General features: G+C 51.7%; 1 protein-coding gene across 4 annotated transcripts in view; it reads left to right on the top strand.

Moving 5' to 3' along the window:
- Positions 1–16,269, top strand: part of SKOR2 (SKI family transcriptional corepressor 2) — a 105,897-nt gene that overhangs the window by 19,880 nt on the left and 69,748 nt on the right. Inside the window, exons 1-4 of one of the 4 annotated variants that reach the window (XM_069626939.1) lie at positions 1,247–1,605; positions 4,383–6,044; positions 7,100–7,163; positions 8,850–8,924. In XM_069626939.1, coding sequence (XP_069483040.1) covers positions 4,416–6,044; positions 7,100–7,163; positions 8,850–8,924 — 1,768 coding nt within the window. In that variant the 5' untranslated portion in view covers positions 1,247–1,605; positions 4,383–4,415. Of the gene's footprint in view, positions 1–1,246; positions 1,606–4,379; positions 6,045–7,099; positions 7,164–8,849; positions 8,925–16,269 lie in introns of those variants that run through there. The other 3 variants (XM_069626937.1, XM_069626940.1, XM_069626938.1) reach the window with 3 other exon arrangements.

Genomic DNA, 16,269 nt, shown 5'->3' with positions numbered 1-16,269 from the left:
TATATAAAGACATGCACATTATAGTAGACTGGAAATGTCTTCACAGTAGGGTGAGCTTGAACACCTAACATTACAGGCTCTGGGCAATTTATATGCAGGGACAGAGCTAGAAATATTGTGAGATGGAGGGGGGTTTGAGTGGAGTGTGTGCAGGGTTGGGGGACGGGCTGTGAGGAGGTTGTCCTTCTTTTATGTTGTTGGCCGTCCGGTTTTTCGTCTTGAAAATCGGGTCACCCTAGACCTTGGAGATTCAGGCATGCATGTACCTGTGTGAGGGGGGCGTGACACCTGAGGTGCATGCAGTGGGGCTGCTCTGCTGCATGCAGTGCATTGCATGGCACTCCCTACACTGCCGTGCTTGCAGTAGGCGGCACTACACCTGCGTACAGCGCTCTAGCAAGTTTACTCCACTACGCACAGTACAATACATCGCTCTGCGGGTGTGTTGCGCTGTTATAAAATGCACTGCACACTGCTTCCCGCCACAAGCTATACCTCTCTGCGTGCAAAGGGTGCACTATACCCCAGCATCTACTGCACTGCACCCAATGCACCGCCTCAATACGTTTCATTGAACGGTGTGCAGTGCTCTGCCTAGAGTATACTGTGTGCCACGTGATACACGGCCCACGATGCAGACAGAGTACCACACTGCACACGGCATACCGCACCCTGAGTGGTGCCCTTCGCTGCCTAGAGTATGCCACGTGATACACGGCGGACGATGCAGACAGTGTACCACACTGCACACGGCATACCGCACCGTGAATGGTGCCCTGCTCTGCCTAGATTATGCCACTTGGCAAAAGGCGGACGATGCAGACCGTGTACCACACTGCACACCGCACACGATGCAGACAGTGTACCACACGGCAAAACGCACCGTGAATGGGGCACTGCTCTTCACAGCCTTATATGGCTCGCCCTGGGGCAGCGTTCCGCTCTCTCCACAGTGTAGCGTTCGTCCCTGCACTGTCTGGTGGTTTTAACACTACGCTGCTAGCCTCTGCATACAAAGCCTGACTGTGGAAAGGGCCGGGGGACACCTCCAGCCCCCGCCTACCCAGCAGGAAAGCTCTGCGAGGTGAGAGCTCTTCCCTCTGGCCACACTCACTACACGTGCACCGCACCAGCCCTGTCGGAGGGGAGGGGCTGGCAGCCAGTGACGTCTCCACGGCACCCCCACATCCAGAAGGAGGGAAGGGTGGTGGCGGACAGCTAGGGAGGAGGGGGCTACAGCACTCAAGCCGGGGTTGAGCCGCGCACACTGCGTTCCGCGCAGATTATCCATTGAGAGGACCGCTATCCGACAGCTCACAGCAAGCACCTCCTGCCGGCTTGCCTGCTGCACGGGGCTCTTCTATCAGGCTGCGTGGGTATGAGGGAAGCCGGCCAGCCCGGGTCTCCTTCCTGCTCTGCCTGCCGGCGCTGAACTCCCACTTGCACTGCTGCCTGCCTGCTCTGTCGGCCTACGCAGCCTGCCGTGGTGGTGACAAGCAGCCGCCTTGCCGGGTGGGCCCTGGCCGAGGACATGTGGTGACAGCGCCCCCGCGCCTCTGAGAGGATGTCTCGGGATCGGGTTTGAGCACTTTGGCGCTTGGACAGGTATGTGTGAAGGGGCGTGTTCCTGCTCTGCTGCACGGTGTGCGTCTGTGCCTTCATGCGGGTGTCTCTGACTGCGCGGGGCTGCATGCCTCTGTTTGCCTCGGTCTGTCTGTGTGCGTCCCTGTGTGCACACGTGCACGTATCCAATGCGTGTGATACTCGGCGTGCCTGTGTATCTTCGCATCGGTCTCAACACTCTCCACAGCGTATACTGTCCCTGCATACATGGTGCTGACTGGTGAGGGCTGTGGGCACGGGTGTTAATGTTCCCAGATTGGGGACTTCGCTAGAAGTTGAGTGCCCGGATATTCGCCCCCGTGAGTTGGACACCTTTCATCTCGGTGCCCAGACCCCCCTCCGCAACCCCCTCCCCCCCACCCCCATCTGCATCTCCATATTCAAACAACGCATGAAAGCGCGAATGCCCACAAGGGAAGCCTGGCCCCAGGCACTCCCAACTCCGGCCTGCAGTGGGTGCCGGGTGACCCGCGGGGCCTTCCCTCGCCCTGACTTGTAGATCCGCTGTAATTCAGAACGCCGAACACGGGCCTTGTCGTGCGAGCCTAGGGATATGCCCAGGATCACACACTGCGGTGGGAAAGCTGGGATTAGAACTCGAATTTCCAGCTCACAGGGCAGGTAATGTAACCGTTAAAACAGGCGTAGAGCACTAGGACGCTAAAAGTCAGGGCCACGAAACTCGGTATATAACGCAACACAGCGCTAAGAAGCGAGCCCCCCGCCCCCTCTGTCTGTCTGCCTGTGTCTTGGTAGCAGGCTGTCTCCAGCGCTAAAAAGGAGCTCGTGTTTTATTAAATGCATTATTCTAGAGGGCCATGTGCGTATGGGACATTATACAATATATTGTACTTGGGTAACCTCAAAAAGTGTTTCTTTCAAAATCTCCCAAATGTATATTTTCTGTGTCTTAATAACACCACGTGAACCCGGATGTTTCGTATTGGGGTTGCAGTTTTGCATTACCTTAAACTCCACACTATGTGCCAGGCCCAGCGGGCACAATGGCAGGATGGGCAGCAACGGTGCCTTGCCGTTAAACGTTGGCAGGGTCCTGCGCCCAGGTGTCTACGGCAGAGGCCGGTGGCTCTTTCCATGGGCCCCGCGGAATGGAGACTTGCGGGGAAGCGCCCGGGCGTTTGGCCCGCTATATGGCCCGAGTGGTGCCCTCTTGCTCCCTGCCGGGGTACCCTTGCGCCTGTTCCGCGGCCCCACGATGCGGCTTTTTACACAAGCCCCTTCTTTATATCCGTGCTCTGGTGCCGCCGCCTGGATGCCTTCACGGGAAACCCGAAACGGGCGTCGAAGAGGCACGAGCTCCCTCCCAACTCACGGGAGGGCCCGAGCGCCGCGCACCGGCTCTAAACCACCAACGAAACAGGAGACGGACGGTTATTCTTATCAAGACGAAGTTAGTTCTCCTCGGGGAGATTGCCGGGGGCAAAGTACTAACGGCCATTGCACCGTTTATTTCCTGGCAAGTATTTCATGCTCCTTTCCAACGAAAATCCCAGTTCATCTGGTAAAGGAGCGGACTCGTGCCCCTTGTGGGTCTGGGTATCCATGAAAGTGTGGTAGTGTGGAGCGTGTTGCCACGATCGTGGGCATGGCTCGCTGAGAACCAACAAACGGGGTCACGCTTCAATTATTATTAGAATAATAATTAGAAAAGATCGTGTGTATAGCAGCTCCTGCCGGATTCCCCGAGCTTTTAGGCTTTGTCATATTAAGTGTCACTATTACTATCCACGGCTGGCATTCGTTTGGCAATCCAGTGCACACTTTCTCCCACCTCGCCCCTAGGTCTCAAGGGTCTCGAGGGTCTGCTTGCATGTCTATGGTGTTTTCTTCGATCCTCATTCCTCTGTTTGGGAACGCGTGCCTGCACAGGTATCTACCTGCGCGCACGTGTGTATGCGTCTGCACGTGTGCAATCGCGCACTCGTTATAGTGCGTGTGGCGTGGGCGGTGCGCTTGAAAGCCACCCGCGACTCGCCTCCACACTGTGCACGCCTTTGCGCGCAGTGTGGTCAAGGCCCTCTGTTGCCGCCCTGCACTGTTTGCAAAGCTTGCACCGGGCACTTTTTTCTACGAAGTAAGCTATTTTTATATCGCATATATTAAAAGCATATAGGCGCTATAAAGCCTGACAACTAAGTGGTAAGAACTCGTATATCGCATTCATATCTGGGTTTATTTTCCGGAGTTTTTAAAAAATTGACGGCCTTGTGAAATTGTGCGTGTGAAGTGGGTTTTGAAAGAGCATACGGGTTTAAAGAAAAAAAAATGTGTGTTTTTTAAACCTATTAAAATTGCATTTCAATTGTCAATTTATAGAAGGTACTTGCTAACCCGTAGCGCTTCTAGGCGTAGATAACAGGTGCGAAATATGTATCATTGCCAGGCGGTCGGGCCTGATTCACCGATGCCTTTTATCGTGCTGGAACCCCACTGGAAAACGCTCAGTGAATCAGGCCCGCCTTTGCTCGGCGGATTTTATCTAAACGCATGGATTTAAAATGCCTATTGATGGTCCTGTGTGTGCGGTAGTATGTTTTGACAAGTAAAACACTGACTGTGCTATTCTGTAATGTGTTGATTGCTGGCAAACGCAGCGATAATTAGGAGCCCAGGTGTTTGCCGCGTGAATGTCAGTTGCACTTGTCTAAGTGATGTGCACTTGTCTAAGTGATGTAAAATGATGGCGAGTTTCATGCGAGTCGCTCAGTCGCTCTTCTTGTTTCCTTCTCGCCCAGTAGACACGAGGGCCGCAGGACGTCCCGCCGAAGAACATGGCCACGAGTCCCCTCCCGGGAAGCAACGACCTCCTGCTGGCCTCCCCGCCCGGCCCCTACCCCTCCGAGCAGGCCCGGGGCGGCCACGGCAGCATGAAGCCCAACCAAGTGAGCCAAGTCATCCTCTACGGGATCCCCATCGTGTCCCTGGTCATCGACGGGCAGGAGCGCCTGTGCCTGGCGCAGATCTCCAACACCCTGCTCAAGAACTACAGCTACAACGAGATCCACAACCGGCGGGTGGCGCTGGGCATCACCTGCGTGCAGTGCACCCCCGTGCAGCTGGAGATCCTGCGCCGGGCCGGGGCCATGCCCATCTCGTCCCGGCGCTGCGGCATGATCACCAAGCGGGAGGCCGAGAGACTATGCAAGTCCTTCCTGGGCGAGAACCGGCCGCCCAAGCTGCCCGACAACTTCGCCTTCGACGTGTCCCACGAGTGCGCCTGGGGCTGCCGGGGCAGCTTCATCCCCGCGCGCTACAACAGCTCGCGCGCCAAGTGCATCAAGTGCACGTACTGCAGCATGTACTTCTCGCCCAACAAGTTCATCTTCCACTCGCACCGCACCGCCGACGCCAAGTACACGCAGCCCGACGCCGCCAACTTCAACTCCTGGCGGAGGCACCTCAAGCTCACGGACAAGGCGCCCCCCGACGAGATGGTCTTCGCCTGGGAGGACGTCAAGGCCATGTTCAACGGCGGCAGCCGCAAGCGCGCCCTCTCGCACGGACACTGCCACTCGCTCGGGGCAGTAAAGAGCGCCGGCGGTGGCGGTATCCTGCCGCACATGATAGCGCCAGAACTGGGCCAGAAGCGGCCGCGCTTCCAAGAGGACGATGAGGATTTGGAGGGCCCGGCCACCCCCAACAAGCCCCCGCGCAGTTACCCCGTCATCCCTGTGCCCAGCAAGGGTTTCGGGGTGCTACAGAAGTTCCCGGCCAGCTCCCTCTTTCCCAGTCCCTATCCGTTCCCGGCCTTTGGCCTCTGTCAGAAGAAGGAGGACGGGGACCCGGGCAGCGGGCACAAGGCGGGCGCCCTATCCGGGCTCTTCTGGCCGGGCCGCAAGGACGCCTTTTACCCGCCCTTCTGCATGTTTTGGCCACCACGGACCCCGGGCAGCCTCCCAGTGCCCACCTACCTGCAGCCCCAGCCTGGCGCCCTCACCTCCCTGGCGGACACCCCCAGCCTGAGGCAGGCTTTCCTGGACCTTTCTGAGCAGAGTGATGGGGGCGGCAACGTCAGCGCCCCCAGGGACGGCCTCTTCGAGCCAGAATGCCCCGGGGAGCTGCCCGCATTCCCGGCCCGCAAGCCCAGCTACCACTCGGCGTTCCGGCCCGTGGTGAAGGACTCCGAGAGCCTGGCCAAGCTGCACGGGGCCCTAGAGGAGCTGGGCCCCGAGCGGCCCCAGTCCCCGGGCACCAGCTGCAGCTATCCCAGCGACAGCGCCGCAGACACGGACGACGAGGAGCAGGAGGTGGACGTGGAGAGTCCCCGGGGGCCGGACGAGGAAGGGGAGCGGCCGTCCCGCTACCTGGCAGAGGAGGCCGAGGAGCGGGGCGCTCCCTCGCCGGTCCCGGCGGAGTCCAGCCCCCGGCACTCACCGCCCGAGCAGGCCAGCTACAAAGATGTAAATACCGCCCCCGGCCTCCGCCGGATAATTAGCCTTATTTAAATTGCGCTCTGGGCCCAACGCTTGCAAATGCTTAATAGGCTGGATAACTAGATGCCCGGGGGGAAGCGAAGGGAGGGGGTGCATGGGGGCTTTCAATGCGTTCAATGTGGTAATTCGTACGAATGGGGCTGCGTCCAGGGGGCACACGCGCCGAGTATTTTTAACCAAGCAACCCTGACTTCTCCCTTGGCTAATCGGGGTCGAGCTGGCCTTGCTGGGATTTAAAAATACACCCGGTCGCCACTCGCATCTCTGACATTTAAAAATGCAGCACAAGCAGTTAAAGAAGACACGGGAAAAAGCCATGTGTGTTTGGTTTGCACCTGTAATCAAAGGCCACGCCCACCGTCCCTCCTCGCTTTTGGAAACACTCGTTGTTTCCACTGGATCCAGTTACTGACATATGTTTTTTGCACAGGCATTGCGAGGGGTGTTCCCGGTGGTTCTGTATGCGGTCCCCTAGTGTGAAACCTCTTGGTTCAGCTGGGATTGTCCTTTAACTGGTTGCATGTCTCTTGATTAGACTGGTGGAGAAGTATTTCAAATCACGTTAGTTTACAGCTGGATCAAGTAGCAACGAGTTACAAACGGTGACTCCTGACCCCCCGCCCTCCCCACCCCCCTCACTCACCCGCATTTGCTGAACCCCTATTTCTGGACTTTTTACACCCTTTACCACTCCCCCAAAAACAAAATCTCTCTCTCCACTGCCCCTCCCCCACTCTCCGCCCCCCCCCCCCCTTTCACTCCCCGTCTCTCTCTCTTTCTCTCTTCGTAAAATAGCCCCACGCCTGCTAAGAGCCGGGGCACGCATTTCAGTTTCCAGGCATGCATGCCTGCACCTTTCTTTTGGGGGCGCCATGATAGATACACTGGGGGGGGGGGGCACAATGGTGGCCACAGAAGAGGAGTTCAGGCGCAGTGTAAAGGGCGCCTCGCGAGGGCAGATGCGCGGCGGGGAACCGGGGTGCGCGCTGTCATCCTTTCAATTGTGCTTTTGTCATTTGCAGAACCCGAAATCTAAGGAGAGCAGCCACACGGACCCGCCCGCCAAAGAGGACAGCGCCTTCCCAGGTAACTTGAGGGAGCAGGGTATGGCATGGGGGGGGGGGGTAGGGGAACAGACACTGAGACCCACTCGCCACAGAGGACAGCGCCTTCCCAGGTAGCTTCAGGGAGCAGGGTATGGCATGGGTGCAGGGGAGGGGGGTGGGGGGCAGACACGGGGACCCACTCGCCAAAGAGGACAGCGCCTTCCCAGGTAGCTTCAGGGAGCAGGGTATGGCATGGTGAGGGGGCGGGGGGAGAACAGACACGGTGACCCACCCACCAAAGAGGACAGCGCCTTCCCAAGTAGTTTAAGGGGATGGAGCAGGCTGGGGCATGTGGGGGGCAGCCACACGGACCCACCCGCCAAAGAGGGCATCGGCTTCCCAGGGAGCTCCAGGGAGCAGGGTATGGCATGGGGGCACGGTTACCCACCCGCAAAAGAGGACAGCGCCTTCCCTGGTAGCTTCAGGTAGCAGGGTATGGCATGGGGGCGGGGGCAATTACATGGAAAGAGGACAGCGCCTTCCCAGGTTGCTCCAGGGAGCAGGGTGTGGCATGGGGGCAATTACATGGAAAGAGGACAGCGCCTTCCCAGGTAGCTCCAGGGAGCAGGGTATGGCATGGGGGCAATTACATGGAAAGAGGACAGCGCCTTCCCAGGTAGCTCCAGGGAGCAGGCTGGGGCATGTGGGGGGCAGCCACACGGACCCACCCGCCAAAGAGGGCATCGGCTTCCCAGGGAGCTCCAGGGAGCAGGGCATGGCATGGGGGCAATTACATGGAAAGAGGACAGCGCCTTCCCAGGTAGCTCCAGGTAGCAGGGTATGGCATGGGGGCAATTACATGGAAAGAGGACAGCGCCTTCCCTGGTAGCTCCAGGTAGCAGGGTATGGCATGGGGGCGAGGGCAATTACATGGAAAGAGGACAGCGCCTTCCCTGGTAGCTTCAGGGAGCAGGGTATGGCATGGGGGCGGGGGCAATTACATGGAAAGAGGACAGCGCCTTCCCTGGTAGCTTTAGGGAGCAGGGTATGGCATGGGGGCGGGGGCAATTACATGGAAAGAGGACACCTCTTTCGCTGTAGCTTCAGGGGAATAGGGTGGGGCATGGGCAGGGGGGGGCGGACTTGGAAGTCGGGCCCGTTTTGCAGAAGTTAGCAAGCGTCTGAGGGGTTCAAGCGAGTAGCTGGGTAAAATAGCTGAGAGGGTTGAGCACCTGCTGTGAAGTGTAATGCCTTGAGGGCCACACCGCACCACAATTCACTCCGCCATTACCACTTCCGCGGTGGAGAAAGAAAAACTATTTTTTTAAAGCGCCGCGAGGCAAAGCTGTGGCTTGTGGTGTGCGCTATTTAACGGTCCTCTGCATTACATGATGCTACAGAGTGCGCGCCTGTCCCCATGTCGGAGTCAGGGGCGTTTCCTAAGAGATGACCAGAAGTTCACTCTCTCAGAAACAGCGGGTATTGGTGTGGAAATTAGGACACTCGTAATAACGCGAGAAAATACCCTGCACTCGCGGGTGAGTTTGGAAAAATACGTGTGCACACACATGCACTTAAGTGTGTGCGCATATATGTGTCTATAGGTAACGACATATGTGTGTCCATATGTATACACATATATTTCGGTGTCTGTATAGCTAATGGCGTGCATGCTGACATATATACCGTATAATACAAATATACATTTCACGTGGTGTCATTTCAGAGAAAAGCAAAGACACCCCCTTGTTCCTCGCAGACTCCGGGCACCTGGCGGGGGACTTCTGGAGAGACATGGCAGGTAGGAGCCGAAAACAGCGCCCCCCCCCCCCTCTTTTCTCCACTCGCAGGCTGAATATTTAGGCAAAGGGGACTTTAGGGGATATCAACCCGAGGCAGCCGTAACTTAGAAATAACAAAGGTGGGGCGGAGATGTGGGGGGGGGGGGGGCATTAATGACAGGGCCGTTATTAATTGCCGGGGACACAGCAGACGCCATTTCAGAATTGTATCAGGTGGCCCGGTGAAAGAGGCGAAACGCGCAGAACACCACAATAATTGAAATGTTCCCCCGGAAAAGTTCCATTAAACAGGATCAGCGCTTCCTGCTTTTAATATCTGTCACAGAGACATTAAAGGTGCTTTATGACAGCTATGCCAACATTTATATTATCTGCATGGTAATGATCTCCGCGCAAAATGTGTAATACATTTACAAAAATTACATTACACAAATTAAATGAAACCACCTTCTGCTGATTGCCAAGCGTCTCCCAGGGCTGCGGGGAGACGTGATTAGGACTTCTGATACCAACTTCTCCGTGGCGGGGTCTTGAGGAGGGGGGCGGGAGGGGGGCCTTTTTTGTTTCTTGGTGGGGAAGAGAGTCTAATTTCCCATTTATGTAATGCAGACTGCCTTGGCTTTGACTATTCACGGTTAATTGACTGTCAAACGAGGTTCTTAGCCTCGGGCAACGTCTGCAAATTTGCCTGTCAAATGAGACACGGCGAGCGGGGGGGTGTGGGAGGGGGGCGCTGGGAGAGGAAGCCCGAGCGAGCGCCGTCGCCCTCCGCAGCCCCCCGGCCCACCCCCCGCCCCACGCAAGCCACTGTGTGTGCCTGTGCTAGAGCGGGCGTGTGAGGCAAAACGCACCCACCGGTGGCGAAGAGTTTCTATCAAGGAAAAGCGACCATGGTGCAGGGCTCCCAGCAAGAAATGCACCCACAGTCCAGAACAAATAGACGTGTCCACGGGGAAGAGCTCCTAGCAAGATAGTATATCCACTGCGAAGAGCTCCTAGCTAGAAAATGCAGCCACATGGAAGAGCTCCTAGCAAGATAGTACATTCACATTGAAGAGCTCCAAGCAAGATAGTAGATCGACAGTGAAGAGCTCCTAGCAAGATAGTATATCCATAGTGAAGAGCTCCTAGCAAGATAGGATATCCACGGTGAAGAGCTACTAGCTAGAAAAAGTAGCCACGCCGAATAGCTCCCAGCAAGATAGTATTTCCACTTTGAACAGCTACTAGCTAGAAAATGCAGCCACAATGAAGAGCTCCTAGCAAATACATGTATCCACTGGTGGAGATTCCAGGAAGGACCTCTGTGCATGCTAAAGATTTCCTGGCAAATAAATGAATCCAAAAGTGGAGCTCCTAGTAAGGAAAATCAGCCACAGTGCAGGGCTCCCAGCAAAAAAATGTAGCCCCAGTCAAGAGCAAATAGATGCATATCAACTAGATAATTCAGCCACACCGAAGAGCTCCTAGCAAATAAATGTATCCACAGTGAAGAGCTCCTAGCAAGATAATATATCCGACGTGAAGGGCTACTAGCTAGAAAATGCAGCCAGACTGAAGAGCTTTTAGAAAATCCATGTTTCCATGGCGAAAAGCTATTATGAAGGAAATGTGTGCATGGTGAAGAGCTTCCACCAAGATAATATATCCAGAGTGAATGGTCACTAGCTAGAATGTGCATCCACACTAAACAGCTCTTAGCAAAAAAGTGCCTCAAGGGGGAAGAGCTCCTATCAAGAAAATGTATCCATATGAAGAGCTCCTAGCAAGAAAATAAATCACGTGTATAGCTCCTACAAAGAACATATATTCCAGTTAATATTGCCTAGAAAGAAAAAGAGAGCCTAGCAGCAAAATGTACCAACCAAGCAAAGCCCCTTGGAAGGAAACATATCCTGAAGCCAGCCAAGCAAAACAATGTATCCACGGTGAAGCGCTCCTAGCAAGGAAATGTATCCTCGAAGAAGATCTCCTAGCAAGACAATGTATCCTCCAAGAAGATCTCCTAGCAAGACAATGTATTCTCAGTGAAGACATCAGAGTGTTTAGTAAAACATGTATCCATGGTGAAACTATAGCACAAGGTATGACTGGGAAAGCATTTCTAGAAATAGCAATGTATAAACAGGGTATAATCCATAGTCAGAAAGTGTACCAATGGGAAGCCCTCCTAGCAAGATGATGTAGTAAGCGGAGAACTCGTTTCAGGAAAATGTATCAACAAGAAATAATTCATAGCAAGAAAATGTATCAATTTCAATTACTCCTAACAAGAAACTGCCTTCACGTGGAAAATTCCAAGAAAGACAAGAGGACCAATGAGAAGAATTCCTAGCAAGAAAATATATCCATGAGTAGCGCTCCAAGCCATGAAATGGAACAACAAGAAATAGTTCCTAGCAACAAAAACAATCATTTGGGAATCATTCCTGCAAGAAATAATGTCCACAAAAAAGTGCCCATAGCAAAAATAATGTTTCCATGGTGAAGAGTTCCCAGCAAGACGATCTATCACCCAGAAAGGATTCCTAGCAAGACATAATATCCATGCAATGTATTCAGGACAAGAAACATGGATCAAAGGGGAAGAGATCCCAGAAATCAAAAAGGTAGAAGAGGGAAGAATCCCAACCAATGCTAATGAATCAATGGGGAATACTTTATAGGAACAAAACTGCTGAAATGTAAAGAACTCCTGGCAAGAGAATACCAACGGGAAAAACTCCTGGCAAGACAATATCAACGGGAAGAACTCCCGGCAAGACAATATCAACGGGAAGAACTCCCGGCAAGACAATATCAACGGGAAGTACGTCCGGCAAGACAATATCAACGGGAAGAACTCCTGGCAAGAAAATATCACCAGGAAGAACTCCCGGCAAGACAATATCAACGGGAAGAACTCCCGGCAAGACAATATCAACGGGAAGTACGTCCGGCAAGACAATATCAACGGGAAGAACTCCTGGCAAGAAAATATCACCAGGAAGAACTCCCGGCACGACAATATCAACAGGAAGATCTCCCGGCAAGAGAATATCTACGGGAACAACACCGAGCCATAAAATGGACCAATGGTCGAGTTCCTAGCAAGAATAATGCATCTATCAAGAAGAATTGCTAGCAGGGAACTATATCAGTATTTAGGAATTCCTAGGAAAAAATAAGACCCATGAAAAAGCAGCCAGAGCAAGCCAAATGTATCCATGGGGAGAAGGTCCCGAAAAGAACTGTATTAATAAGAAGCTTTCCTAGCACAAGAAATATGTTAATGGTGTAGTATTTCTAGCAAGGAAACAATAAAACAGCAAATAATCCCTATCAAGAAAATATGTAGCAAAAGAGAACAGATAATTGCAAGTAATCATGTCCACAGTGAAGGACCTCTAGCAAGAACACGCATTCATTGAGAAGCACTACAGAAAATACAACCAGGATAATCATTTCTGGCAAGAAGATTGTAGCAATGGGTCAGAATTCCCAGCTAGAGACTTCATCAGGCAGAAAGTATAACCTTCCGCGAACAAGTACAAATTGCCAGAGTACAAATACATAGGTTACCTATAGGGTAAACACCCAAGGCCCTATTAAAAATCCTTTAGAGAATGCAGAAAACATGATAGGTCAAAGGCCCACATATCTGTGTTTACAAAGTGAAAGACATAACCGAGAAATAATTGGGTGGGGGCATTTGCTGTAATGTACATGGACAAGACACCTTCCGCAAGAAAGTCGAGGGACTCCAGCACAGATTCTAAAGAGCGTGGGCGTTATTGCCCAAGAAGGAGTCCCATGTTTTTAGTTCTCTGCTTTCAGAACTCTGATTGTCTGGTATCTTTCACTGGCAAACACATGTTTATAGTTACCTATATCCACAATGCTTTAAGGGCAGTGGTGTGCAACATGCAGCTCTCCCGATGTTGTGGACTACAACTCCCATGATCCCTTTGGAGTATAATATTTATATCAAGTTTCGTCATGGCATCTCAGAGGTTGGAAAATGGCACTCCCCTTGGTGAGGACGTGACTACCCACAGCTGCAGCTGTACCCTGCTTCTGGGCGCAGTGTTTGGTCAGGAATTTCCTCCTTAGCTCCCCCTTTCTTTTATGTTTTACTCGTGAAATTTGATTATGAAGAACTCGGCAAACTGGAATTTCACGCTGTGCATAGGATAAACCAAAACACGGAGCAAACGCACATTCTTAGTGCAAATCTGACACCAAATGCCCATCTGTGAACCTCTCTCAAGAGGTGATGTGCTCTTGGTATGGCCCTCTTAAAGACGAAGCGATATTCTTAAGGCGACAAGCACTGCGGTATCCGCTTGTGCTAAAGAATTATAAAATGCACTGGCACAGAGCACAACTTTTCAAGTTTGAATCCAACCCTTACCCTGACTGGGTAAGGCACAGAGCACAACTTTTCAAGTTTGAATCCAACCCTTACCCTGACTGGGATGTAGAGAATACCGACTTTATATATAACTCGGTAGTGTTTAACGCTGAGGCGTATTCTGCTTCTAGCCACTCTCAAGTTATCCATCCAAGAAAACCGATGCTTAAGGAAATCGGATTATTTGCAAAGGATCACACAGATTGTTTAAGTGGGAAAACAATCATGTTAACACCTATCACCTCGCTTCACAGTCTCCAGCATATTCCATTTATAAATGTTCTTAAAAGCCCCCACGCAAACTTCTGCACCTGGATCAGCCCCAACTCAAACTCTTTGTGGAGCTAGCATGAGAAGGACGATGGCCTTTTCTCTTATGGGTCAAGGTTAAAATCAGCCCATCAATAATCTTTCCATACCCTATAAAAGATGGCAAAGTGCCAGAGGAGGTGTTGGCACCAGCAGGAGCACGCGCAAGGCAGTGCGGGAGCAGTGAAGGTCAAAGAGAAGGATGCCATGCCCCGTCGCCCTTATACAAGGAAGGGTCACGCGCCACAAGGCCCCAGCCAACCAGAACTGCCCTGGTGAATCTTAGCCACTTCATCCGACACTCACCTAGCGCGGTGAGGTGAGATGGCCGACCCACACCAAAAACAATCTGTCACGCAATCGCTGTACCCCCTGTGCACAGGAAACAGAAGTGTACCTTCCAATCCCAGCACCCGGGGAGGGCCGTGCCACTCAGTCCATGGGTAGTGCCCCTCTTTTTGGGTAGGGTTCCTCCAAATATTGACTAAAACGAAATGAGCTACTTGTAGTGGCATCGTGCGCTTCATACCACCATCGTGAAAGGAATTGACTGCACACAGCCAAGTTCAGTTGAGGTTGATTTACCTCTATTCCAGCTCCAGGTCAATCATTTCTGGGGGCACGTGGATGATTGTGGGCATGGTCAAGTCTTATTGCATCAATAGATTGTAAATGCAGGTGGGGATTATTGCTAGAGAGACTGTGAGTCGGGCTTGTAGTGGGGAGAGGTAGATGCTTTTGGTGAGATTATACCCTGACAACCACTGCCCTCTTTCTTACTTGTAGTTGCTCATGCCCACAACAAACAACTATGGCTGATCTGATTCACAGAGCATTTTCCTATGGGATTGCGCCATTATAAAAAACGTCTGTGAATCAGGCCCGTAGTCTTTGTACGCGCTTCCCGCTGGAAAAGCCGAGGAGAACAAATTTAAACAGCCTTGATTTAAGTTGACCAAATTTGGTGGAAGCAGCTTCCCAGCGCTGGCCCGTAGAGAATGGAATGCACTTCCGTTAACGATAAGAACTATCAACTATTTGACAGCTTTTAAAAAAGAAGTAAAAACACACCTGTTCTTTCAAGAAATCCGTTAAAGATTTTGGACTTACCTGAACACCCTGTATTCCTGGTTCTAATTCTTGTTCGTTTGTCTCAGTTATGTGCGCGTCCTGAGGCCTATGGACACGTGGCGAGTAACAAGAAACAAAATAAATAAATAAACAGCAGTCAACGACATCTAACAAGAGGCTCCACTCCGGGCAATGGCAAAATTGCGCATCGCAGGCCAATGGATGCCACAGCTGGGCCTGTTCAAATTCCCGGGATCTGGTCGTTGTGCTCTGCCTCATCTACTCTGTAGGCCGCAAAAAAACACCTGTGCGAGCGATTCCCGCCTTTCTTGCGGTCTTAGAATACAGACCGTCGCCACTGATAGATGCTTGGAAAGCTGTATGCTAGAATACATGTGCAGATTCTGAATAGCAAGTGCCGGCGTAGGCAAAAAGGCTAACGTCGTCAATTGTTTTTAGATGAAAAAAACGTTGTTCGTGTTGGGAGGCCGTTTGAATCAATAATCAGATTTCACTTGACATTTAACCAGAAAGTGGAAATATCAAAAATAACAGGTATTGACATTCAGTTTCATTTCAATCATTTATTTTGAATCCATCAACATTTCAAGGGATTCTATATTTCCCAGGCAATTTCTCGTCACGCCACTGAAGGTCTCCTTTTCTATTTCCATTAGTTGTTTTTGGCCTGGACCTTCTAGCGCCACCTTCCTCTTGCACCTCACCCGATCACACTTCTATGTGTTTCAGTATAGCCTTTTTTATTTCATAAATTCAGAATAATACATTATGACTTTGCTTGTGTTTTATGGGATTTCTATTGTTACTGACGTGCCAGCGCTTGTTACAAAAATATGAAACTTGATTCTCTGATAGTGATTTTCCAGTGCATTGAAAGGATTTAGAAATTCTATTGACCAATCTCGTGTGCTAATGGTGATTTTACCTTGGTGGGCGGGGCAACCCTGTTTCTTAATTATGCCACCAGAACTGTGCTAACGGGCTAGTGTAAACATAGTCGGTGGACCAATCTGATAGGGCAATAAGACATCATTAGGGCTACCTCACTAGAATGATCATTCTGATCTTTGACTAAAGTTGGCTTCATCGATTACATTAAAGCATAAAACATGATCTTTAAGTGGAACAGGGCCTACCAGCACTGAGCCTGGAAGGACTTTTAATTTGGCTATGAGGCCGCATCATGCTACGGCTTCACACCACAGTGAGAGTCCACCTTCCCCTTACGAGGCACTGCTTCCTTTTCCATGGCAGGGATTAACCTCCAAAGGCTGGAGGCATTGAAACTGTTTCAAGGCATTAACACCGAGCTCCAGTAATGGGAAAAGGAAACACGTAATTTTTTACAAAACCGTCCTTCCACTTTTCTGTGAGAAGAATGTTTTATTTATTTTTCATGATCAGTACATTTGAGGGTACATTTTGATTGTATTGGTTGATGGGAGGGACTGTGGACCAAAGCTATTCTGTTGTTTTGGTGATTGGAGTAGTGCCCTCCATGCTACATAAATGTCTCTGCAGTGAACACATTATTCAGCTATTGGACTGCA

The sequence above is a fragment of the Ambystoma mexicanum genome, chromosome 6p, assembly GCF_040938575.1.
Source record: "Ambystoma mexicanum isolate Mex_15411 chromosome 6p, UKY_AmexF1_1, whole genome shotgun sequence".
NCBI classification, from domain to species: Eukaryota; Metazoa; Chordata; class Amphibia; order Caudata; family Ambystomatidae; genus Ambystoma; species Ambystoma mexicanum.
Note: the sequence above shows the minus strand (reverse complement) of the source record. Positions and strands in the feature narration are given on the sequence as shown.